The 11,176-nt window shown below is 44.7% G+C and overlaps 1 protein-coding gene across 1 annotated transcript; it reads left to right on the top strand.

Moving 5' to 3' along the window:
* Positions 1-204: 204 nt before the first annotated feature.
* LOC138480614 (centromere-associated protein E-like) lies at positions 205-5,076 on the top strand. The gene has a single exon (XM_069612314.1). The coding sequence runs from the start codon at positions 205-207 to the stop codon at positions 5,074-5,076; it is 4,872 nt and encodes a 1,623-aa protein (XP_069468415.1).
* Positions 5,077-11,176: the final 6,100 nt, after the last annotated feature.

Raw genomic sequence — 11,176 nt, forward strand, 5'->3', positions numbered from 1 at the left:
TTCAGTTGGCTCAAGAACGCATAGACACCTCTCATATTCAGTTGGCTCAAGAACGCATAGACACCTCTCATATTCAGTTGGCGCAAGAACGCATAGACACCTCTCATATTCATTTGGCTGAAATGAATCATCCTGCAACATACAGGCACTCCAGAGGAACATTTAACAACATGCAGAGATATCTTTCTGCATATTGAGCAATGGATGAAGGCAAACATTCTCAAACTAAATACATCCAAAACTAAGTTTCTTCTACTCCATACCAACCACTTAAGTCTAGATATTACCTCTTCCTATTCTCATAATCAGTTGGCTCAAGAACGCATAGAAACCTCTCATATTCAGTTGGCTCAAGAACGCATAGACACCTCTCATATTCAGTTGGCTCAAGAACGCATAGACACCTCTCATATTCAGTTGGCACAAAAACGCATAGACACCTCTCATATTCATTTGGCTCAAGAACGCATAGACACCTCTCATATTCAGTTGGCTCAAGAACACATAGACATCTCTCATATTCAGTTGGCTCAAGGACGCATAGAAACCTCTCATATTCAGTTGGCTCAAGAACGCATAGACACCTCTCATATTCAGTTGGCTCAAGAACGCATAGACACCTCTCATATTCAGTTGACACAAAAACGCATAGACACCTCTCATATTCAGTTGGCGCAAGAACGCATAGACACCTCTCATATTCATTTGGCTGAAGAACGCATAGACACCTCTCATATTCAGTTGGCGCAAGAACGCATAGACACCTCTCATATTCAGTTGGCTCAAGAATGCATAGACACCTCTCATATTCAGTTGGCTCAAGAACGCATAGACACCTCTCATATTCAGTTGGCGCAAGAACGCATAGACACCTCTCATATTCATTTGGCTGAAGAACGCATAGACACCTCTCATATTCAGTTGGCTCAAGAACACATGGACATCTCTCATATTCAGTTGGCTCAAGGACGCATAGAAACCTCTCATATTCAATTGGCTCAAGAACGCATAGACACCTCTCATATTCAGTTGGCTCAAGAACGCATAGACACCTCTCATATTCAGTTGGCACAAAAACGCATAGACACCTCTCATATTCATTTGGCTCAAGAACGCATAGACACCTCTCATATTCAGTTGGCTCAAGAACACATAGACATCTCTCATATTCAGTTGGCTCAAGGACGCATAGAAACCTCTCATATTCAGTTGGCTCAAGAACGCATAGACACCTCTCATATTCAGTTGGCTCAAGAACGCATAGACACCTCTCATATTCAGTTGACACAAAAACGCATAGACACCTCTCATATTCAGTTGGCGCAAGAACGCATAGACACCTCTCATATTCATTTGGCTGAAGAACGCATAGACACCTCTCATATTCAGTTGGCCCAAGAACGCATAGACACCTCTCATATTCAGTTGGCTCAAGAACGCATAGACACCTCTCATATTCAGTTGGCTCAAGAACGCATAGACACCTCTCATATTCAGTTTGCGCAAGAACGCATAGACACCTCTCATATTCATTTGGCTGAAGAACGCATAGACACCTCTCATATTCAGTTGGCTCAAGAACACATAGACATCTCTCATATTCAGTTGGCTCAAGGACGCATAGAAACCTCTCATATTCAGTTGGCTCAAGAACGCATAGACACCTCTCATATTCAGTTGGCTCAAGAACGCATAGACTCCTCTCATATTCAGTTGGCACAAAAACGCATAGACACCTCTCATATTCAGTTGGCTCAAGAACGCATAGACACCTCTCATATTCAGTTGGCGCAAGAACGCATAGACACCTCTCATATTCATTTGGCTGAAGAACGCATAGACGCCTCTCATATTCAGTTGGCTGAAGAACGCATAGACACCTCCCATATTCATTTGGCTGAAGAACGCATAGACACCTCCCATATTCATCTGGCTGAAGAACGCATAGACATCTCTCATATTCAGTTGGCTCAAGGACGCATAGAAACCTCTCATATTCAGTTGGCTCAAGAACGCATAGACACCTCTCATATTCAGTTGGCTCAAAAACGCATAGACTCCTCTCATATTCAGTTGGCACAAAAACGCATAGACACCTCTCATATTCAGTTGGCTCAAGAACGCATAGACACCTCTCATATTCAGTTGGCGCAAGAACGCATAGACACCTCTCATATTCAGTTGGCTCAAGAACACATAGACATCTCTCATATTCAGTTGGCTCAAGGATGCATAGAAACCTCTCATATTCAGTTGGCTCAAGAACGCATAGACGCCTCTCATATTCAGTTGGCTCAAGAATGCATAGACTGCTCTCATATACAGTTGGCACAAAAACGCATAGACACCTCTCATATTCAGTTGGCTCAAGAACGCATAGACACCTCTCATATTCAGTTGGCGCAAGAACGCATAGACTCCTCTCATATTCATTTGGCTGAAGAACGCATAGACGCCTCTCATATTCAGTTGGCTGAAGAACGCATAGACACCTCCCATATTCATTTGGCTGAAGAACGCATAGACACCTCCCATATTCATCTGGCTGAAGAACGCATAGACATCTCTCATATTCAGTTGGCTCAAGGACGCATAGAAACCTCTCATATTCAGTTGGCTCAAGAACGCATAGACACCTCTCATATTCAGTTGGCTCAAAAACGCATAGACTCCTCTCATATTCAGTTGGCACAAAAACGCATAGACACCTCTCATATTCAGTTGGCTCAAGAACGCATAGACACCTCCCATATTCATCTGGCTGAGGAACGCATAGACATCTCTCATATTCAGTTGGCTCAAGGACGCATAGAAACCTCTCATATTCAGTTGGCTCAAGAACGCATAGACACCTCTCATATTCAGTTGGCTCAAAAACGCATAGACTCCTCTCATATTCAGTTGGCACAAAAACGCATAGACACCTCTCATATTCAGTTGGCTCAAGAACGCATAGACACCTCTCATATTCAGTTGGCGCAAGAACGCATAGACACCTCCCATATTCATTTGGCTGAAGAATGCATAGACACCTCCCATATTCATTTGGCTGAAGAACGCATAGACACCTCCCATATTCATTTGGCTGAAGAACGCATAGACACCTCTCATATTCAGTTGGCTCAAGAACGCATAGACACCTCTCATATTCAGTTGGCTCAAAAACGCATAGACTCCTCCCATATTCATCTGGCTGAAGAACGCATAGACATCTCTCATATTCAGTTGGCTCAAGGACGCATAGAAACCTCTCATATTCAGTTGGCTCAAGAACGCATAGACACCTCTCATATTCAGTTGGCTCAAAAACGCATAGACTCCTCTCATATTCAGTTGGCACAAAAACGCATAGACATCTCTCATATTCAGTTGGCTCAAGGACGCATAGAAACCTCTCATATTCAGTTGGCTCAAGAACGCATAGACACCTCTCATATTCAGTTGGCTCAAGAACGCATAGACTCCTCTCATATTCAGTTGGCACAAAAACGCATAGACACCTCTCATATTCAGTTGGCTCAAGAACGCATAGACACCTCTCATATTCAGTTGGCGCAAGAACGCATAGACACCTCTCATATTCATTTGGCTGAAGAACGCATAGACGCCTCTCATATTCAGTTGGCTGAAGAACGCATAGACACCTCCCATATTCATTTGGCTGAAGAACGCATAGACACCTCCCATATTCATCTGGCTGAAGAACGCATAGACATCTCTCATATTCAGTTGGCTCAAGGACGCATAGAAACCTCTCATATTCAGTTGGCTCAAGAACGCATAGACACCTCTCATATTCAGTTGGCTCAAAAACGCATAGACTCCTCTCATATTCAGTTGGCACAAAAACGCATAGACACCTCTCATATTCAGTTGGCTCAAGAACGCATAGACACCTCTCATATTCAGTTGGCGCAAGAACGCATAGACACCTCTCATATTCAGTTGGCTCAAGAACACATAGACATCTCTCATATTCAGTTGGCTCAAGGACGCATAGAAACCTCTCATATTCAGTTGGCTCAAGAACGCATAGACACCTCTCATATTCAGTTGGCTCAAGAATGCATAGACTGCTCTCATATACAGTTGGCACAAAAACGCATAGACACCTCTCATATTCAGTTGGCTCAAGAACGCATAGACACCTCTCATATTCAGTTGGCGCAAGAACGCATAGACACCTCTCATATTCATTTGGCTGAAGAACGCATAGACGCCTCTCATATTCAGTTGGCTGAAGAACGCATAGACACCTCCCATATTCATTTGGCTGAAGAACGCATAGACACCTCCCATATTCATCTGGCTGAAGAACGCATAGACATCTCTCATATTCAGTTGGCTCAAGGACGCATAGAAACCTCTCATATTCAGTTGGCTCAAGAACGCATAGACACCTCTCATATTCAGTTGGCTCAAAAACGCATAGACTCCTCTCATATTCAGTTGGCACAAAAACGCATAGACACCTCTCATATTCAGTTGGCTCAAGAACGCATAGACACCTCCCATATTCATCTGGCTGAGGAACGCATAGACATCTCTCATATTCAGTTGGCTCAAGGACGCATAGAAACCTCTCATATTCAGTTGGCTCAAGAACGCATAGACACCTCTCATATTCAGTTGGCTCAAAAACGCATAGACTCCTCTCTTATTCAGTTGGCACAAAAACGCATAGACACCTCTCATATTCAGTTGGCTCAAGAACGCATAGACACCTCTCATATTCAGTTGGCGCAAGAACGCATAGACACCTCCCATATTCATTTGGCTGAAGAATGCATAGACACCTCCCATATTCATTTGGCTGAAGAACGCATAGACACCTCCCATATTCATTTGGCTGAAGAACGCATAGACACCTCTCATATTCAGTTGGCTCACAAATGCCTAGAAACCTCTGATAAGTTAAAGTCCTTTGGAATCTTGTTTGGCTCTAACTTGTCCATGACACCCCAGATAGATTCACTGATGACGTCTTCCTTCATTGGACCATTTAATGTTGCTGAGGCACATATGTCATCTGGTATCAGTAAAGAATTGTGCATCTATTTGCAAGGGCAATCATAGGTGCAAAACTAGACTACTGGAATGTGTTATAACTGGGATTACACAAGAGGATTTTGCACAGAGCAGCATTTTTGTGATCATAAATCTCTCTTGCTGGAGCAGACTTGCTTGAGGCTGAAGTGGAGTGATTCTTATCTCGCTTGTGTAAGCAGTTACACATTTCCACACTTGGTTAATCACTGTTTGACATGTCTTTGTTCTTTTCACTTAAGGGCTTACACAAATAACCAATATTTGATTCCTCCATCTCCAGAACATCATGATTTCCAACAATGTTTTATGAGCAATGTTTTTGAAAAATGCCAATGTTTTTATCAGCACACAATATTTAAACACTCTTTATTTTTTCAATGACATTTCTACAACAGGTTGTCTTAAAAACAATATCACATTCAACCCAGTGAAACACTTCTTGCAAAATAGTCTGAGTCCTTTGGCCATACTTTTCTTTCAAAGTACTTTGCCCAGACACCTGCATCGTTCAAGATGGAGCAACCGTGGTCTTGCCCAGCCATTCTTTCACTGTCACCTTTCCTGCAAGCAATATCATTCCTGCATACACTGACGATTTGGGAGACTACCCTCCAAAGGTCGTTAATCTCGCCCTGCCTACCGTGTGGTACCCTTAAGCCACATAATGCTAAACATTGCGTCCATTACGTTTTTTAGTTCTTTAGGAATTGGTCTCCAGGGGCTAGGGTATCGGCATGTCACAGATGCCGCTGTTCCCTGGTACCTATACCGCACCTCAAGGGTGATTGGCTGCTCTTCCACAACGAATGAGACACCAGAGAAGGAGGTCAACTGCTTTCTAAGAGGGCACTATTCCTAGTTACAGGCCTGGCACTAAAGGGTACTCCACTCTGCCCCTCAGCTACACCTGATGTAGAGAAGGGAGTAGAAGACCGATTCTCTCTGTGCCTTCACCCCTCCCCAATCAGCTCTATGCTCGGCCAGTCGTAATGGGGTCGTAATGGGGTCTTATCGCATACAAAGACCTACTTCTCATTAACCTGCTTAGGACCTGATTACTTTCATTCCGCACAGTCCCAGAGATGATTGAAGGCTGAATAAGGAAAATAAAAATGACTCCATTCTGCACTCGCACAAGCATTATGGAAGCAATGTATTTGACCTAATGTGTACCTTTTTGTCATCCAAGTGTAGGCTGTTAATGCATTCGACAGAGTGATATCTTCTGCAGAAAAATGTGGATGTGTTGAGGGCCGCCAATCTGTTCCACGTGATAACCTGATCATTCAGTGCATGCCCAAGCCTCTCCTGACATTGATTCCCAGTTGTGCAAATGCAGTGCTGTGCACCCTCCCACTTGTAGCACTGCACTCATTTGTAGTTGCGTGCCTCTGTGCTATGCTCCAGCTTTGCTCTCTGCCACCTGCTTCCACGGTATGGCGTAATCACGGAACTGCGGTACTGACAGGGACAAGCGGATTCCCAGATGAGGCACAGTGTATTTGGGTCCACTGGAAATGTAGTGGCATACTACGAATGAATCCAATACTTATTGGTTAAATGCTAAAAGAAGACAAATAACAAAAGCAAAATCTGACGAATTAAAAATAACAATAGGTTTAAATTTCGGGTTATAGATTCTCTCCTGATGATCCGCAATAAAAGTGAGGAGAAACATTTGTAGAGAGAATGAAATGTGAGAGATGAGAAGGATGGAAACATGGAAATGAGATAAGAACATGAAATATAACACTGATGGAATGACAAACTGTCTAGATCATTGAACCCACTCTTTTGTTTTATTGAAGACTTACTTAGGGTTTGTCGCATAAAGGTATATACCAAAAGAAAGGAAAAATGAACATTGGAGGTGTTGGACAGTCACAATACCAGGTATATCCTTTGCTGACAACAAATACGGTAAACAATCCTAAAACAGATGCCCAACTGGAGTGCTAATTGACTGTAGACTTCACGAAAAAGAAGATAGATTCTTTGTCCAGGCCCTTACAATATTGTAAAACCTCTTTCCTATCTATGGGGCAGCTTACCTGTTTAGTAATTGCTGGGCAAGCGCTATGTCTTCTGGACCTGACGAAACGATTGGCCATGAAGACGTTTGGACTTTTACAAGGCTGCACACGTTTTCGAGAACCTGGGCAATCTTTGGCAATGCTTCCGATGTGGCCAAATCCTTAGCTGGCTGCCACTTTATAATCACTTTCAATGTTCGGTTGCCATTGCACAATCTGGTTTGCGCAAGAGGCATGATGCCCTTTTGAGCTTATTGCTCAAAGGTCTGTGTCCATCAAAGTGCTTTTGCCCTTTGCCCATTGGGTTACACCTAGTTTTAAATGCGTTACCACCTTTAGGGATGACTTTCAATCAGAGGATGTTGGATTGGTACTGGGCGAGGGCCTGTACACTCCTTGTGTAGGAAGCTTCTTAATTACCAGTTGTCCTAGCATCCAGGCCTGCATTGTACCACTTCAGGGTCTGCAAGGTACATCTAGTGCTTGGCAGCGTTCGAGGTAGCAGGGACTTTTACACAAACCACCGGGAATTAGCTGAAGGGGAAAGTGCACCATTCTGTTGACTGAGCTGTTGAAACGCACAGTGGTTACATGCAAGTATCCCTTGACATTGCGCTTATTAGATTACTTGGTTCGCATCTTTAGAACGTGGAAGACACGTTGAAGCTAAGTCTATTTAATTTATTTGCCTCTTGCACTCAAAGAATCCCATTAGCCTGGTCCTTCCATGGTAGCATGCCTGCCGTACTAGAAGATGCTCTTGGACAACCAGCCTATCACCCTGGAAAACTAAGGGGTAGCCGGCCCATAGTGCCAGAAAAATCGGACACAGCGATATCGAAGATAAACTCCTTCCGAGTTTAAGTTATGTATAAACGCACCACTTCTGTAGACATTGACCGCAGGCACGGCTTTCCAACCACACACTCTAGAATGCAGCTACGGCTATGACAAATTCGGTCTGGCTGGTCCCTTAGCTTCACGCACTGAAACACAAGACTTGTCTCAACACCCCTGCCATTAGAATACAGCGAAACCCTATGACAAATTTGGTGTAGCTGGGTACACATTGAGTTTCCCGCACTAGCGCTTCTGTCATGCCTACTATGTCCTCTCCATCTGGATGCCGCACCTCACACGGTGTACCAGAGCGCAGAACAGGCGAGGGACATTGCGACATGGCCGCCCGTGCAGCACACAAAACAGCAGATCCAGCTCCCAATCAGTCCCACTCTGATTGGCAGGCTGCAATCTACTTCCTGCATGGCAAGCCAGAGCCGGCAGGCAATCGCCGGCCCCCTCAAGGGCTTTCACTGTAAAAGCTGAACTCTGTTGAGAGAGCCTTCTTTTCAACATTTCTACTGTGCCCTCTCCATCTGGACGCTGTAACTCACGTGGTGTACCAAAGCACAGAACCGGTGAGGGACATTGCAACCTGGCCACCCCGTGCGGCACACAAAACAGCTGATCCAGCTACCAACGAGGCCTGTGCTGATTGGCAGGCCTCACTCTACTTCCTGCACAATCGCCAGCCCCCTCAAAGGGCTACCTGAAAGGGTCTTGCCCACCCCTGTCTGTCTGGCCCTCTCCGGGGCTGGGCTGCCTGAGTGGGTGTCCTCCCACGATGAAACATCCACCGCTTTTGACTTTGCACACTGGGTAAGCACCAGCTCTCTTTCTATGATGCTCCAACACCTATTGTCCTCTCTTCCCTCTTCACTGGGGCTAGCATGCCCGCATCTCAGTCACATCCAACTACTTGCCGTGCTCTGGTCCACACGAGCGCCCTCCTTTACGATCCGACTTACCTTGCAGCCTCGAGGCCCGTTCATCCCAGCCTACACTCTGCGTGTCACTCAGTTACTGCAACCTTCCTGCCATTAACCTGCCTCACCATCCTCTTGGTTTCTATCTGACTTTTATGTCACACTGCATTTAACCTCATCCCTCCAACTACGTGCCTCTGCATTTGCCCTCCTCTGAAAACTCTGACTGGCTAATACTGACCCTTTCCTCTCATGGACAGTGAAACTGCAGGTCGCTCTCCCCACTACAGCATGGGTTACGAGTACCTTCGCATTTACGTGCTTGTTTTCTACTTTTTGCTGCTATGTTGGCTGACAGCTTTATTTGGACTACTTAAGCCATCCTAATGTATTCTGCACCACTTGAAATGTTTCTTCTTGCTGTGCTCTCTTCCATACATCGATTGTTGTTCTGCCTCATTTTAGGGCCTGCATGAAAATCGAATTTAGGTGTGATTTTAAATCTTTGCATCCACCATTTTGTGCTGCATTTTAGTACTCTATTGCAAATTCGAATTTAGGTGTGCTTTTAAATCCTTGCATTATCCTTTTTGTGTACTTTTAACTCTTTGCATTCCCCATTCATTGTTTGCTGCATTTTAGTACTCTACTGCAAATTCGAATTTAGGTGGGTGTTTAAATCTTTTTATTCCCCATGTTTGTGCTGCATTGTAGTACTCTTCTGCAAATCCAAATTTAGGTGTACTTTTAGATCCGGCATTGATTGTCTTCCATTTCACATCTTCTTCTTCTGTGCATGCCTGGCTGCTCGGCCACTTGGTGAATTCCTGTGCATTGTGCAGCTCTCCTGTCTGTCGCTCTCTCCTCCACTACTTTCATGGCACTCTCTATCTCCCCTATCTGCTCCAACTGCTACTCTATCACCTATCCCACCTCTCTCACAAGGTCTGGAAGAAAGAAGCTGTAAAAGCTCTCCCGGACTCCAACCCAGGCCTACCTATTGCTGACACCTACGTCAATGCTACTTCCAGGCAGATTATTGCTGACATCCATTTTTCTGTCCCCTCCCCTGACCTATGGACCCCCATCTAGTCTCCACTCTCTCCCCTTTCTCCTCCTCACCCATTAATGGTGGCACTAGGTGGGAAGTACTTCTAGCATACTTCTCATCCTCTAGGTGTATCATTAATGTCGATCACAAAGGCACTATCATCGCCCAAAGGGGTGCAGGAGCAGATTTGTTGAGATGGATGAACTACAAGTCATGGTTTGGCCCAGTCACACACAGGACAGTGATCTCAGAGGAAGAATGAAATTAATACATTCTTTGCTCGCAACATCTTGTCTCAGCGCATCTGTGAGAAATGGACTTGGGAGGCACAGGCGCAGGAGGAAAAAGGTGGGGGCTGTCAGTGCTCACTGTGCGCGGCGCTGCTGAGGGGAGGGGAGACTCTGCAATGCCAGAATGCGGCCTAGTCCAAAGTTGGAGTCGAGGGTACACAAAATGGAGTCAAAGTGTGTCTAGCAATAGCCACACCTCTGCTTATGTCAGGGCCTTCTTCCCCATGGCTGCAGAAGGGCGAAGGAGGAGTCCCCCACGAGTGCAAGAGCAAGTGGTCCCTTTCGCATAGAATGTATGGGGGGCTCAACCGACACACTCCTTTCTTGCATAAGCAATGACCACTAACACATGTCCCCATGAAAATATAGGTCAGAATGCACCTATTTCTCACAAACAACCCCCTTGGATGCGTTGTATTGCTTACAGTCAGTAGTTCTTGCATGCCAAGTATCTTATCTAGCCTAGGTCTCATTCCTTTTGTGGGACGCATAGTTATTCAGCTATTTGGGCAAGTGTTTGGTAAGGCAACTGCAGAACCCCAAAGTTGCTTTCATGCTGTTATCCATCTGACCCTCCCACGATCAGTGAGGGACCCACAAGAGCTCGACGAAACTGGGAAGTGTGAAAGCACAGCGTTACACTGTATGTCATTCTCCAAAAGGCACTTCTTGCAAAGAAAATTGACAAAGAGGATAGATTTCAAAAGACAAATTGGACGCTTTATTTGGACACTTTATATAAACATTGTAGAACAAATAAATAACTGCTAATCATTTGAACTGGGAAGAGAACTGTTCCACAAGCTCTGCTATCGGTGAACAGGGCACGTTTGCAATGTTTTGTGGCAATGTATGTGTCTTCTCGAACAAAATCGTGCGCGATTCCATGAGTATGTATGTCCAAAACAGTCAAAATAATATCTTTCACAAAATCGAATTCCATTTCATGGTATATTGGCTTGACCACCCATTTTTTGCTTCTTTTCA

This window comes from Ambystoma mexicanum, chromosome 5p, assembly GCF_040938575.1.
Source record: "Ambystoma mexicanum isolate Mex_15411 chromosome 5p, UKY_AmexF1_1, whole genome shotgun sequence".
Classification (NCBI taxonomy): domain Eukaryota; kingdom Metazoa; phylum Chordata; class Amphibia; order Caudata; family Ambystomatidae; genus Ambystoma; species Ambystoma mexicanum.

Bases quoted from the DNA above. Each gene is read 5' to 3' on its own strand.
- LOC138480614 (XM_069612314.1), top strand. From the start codon at position 205: ATGAAGGCAAACATTCTCAAACTAAATACATCCAAAACTAAGTTTCTT.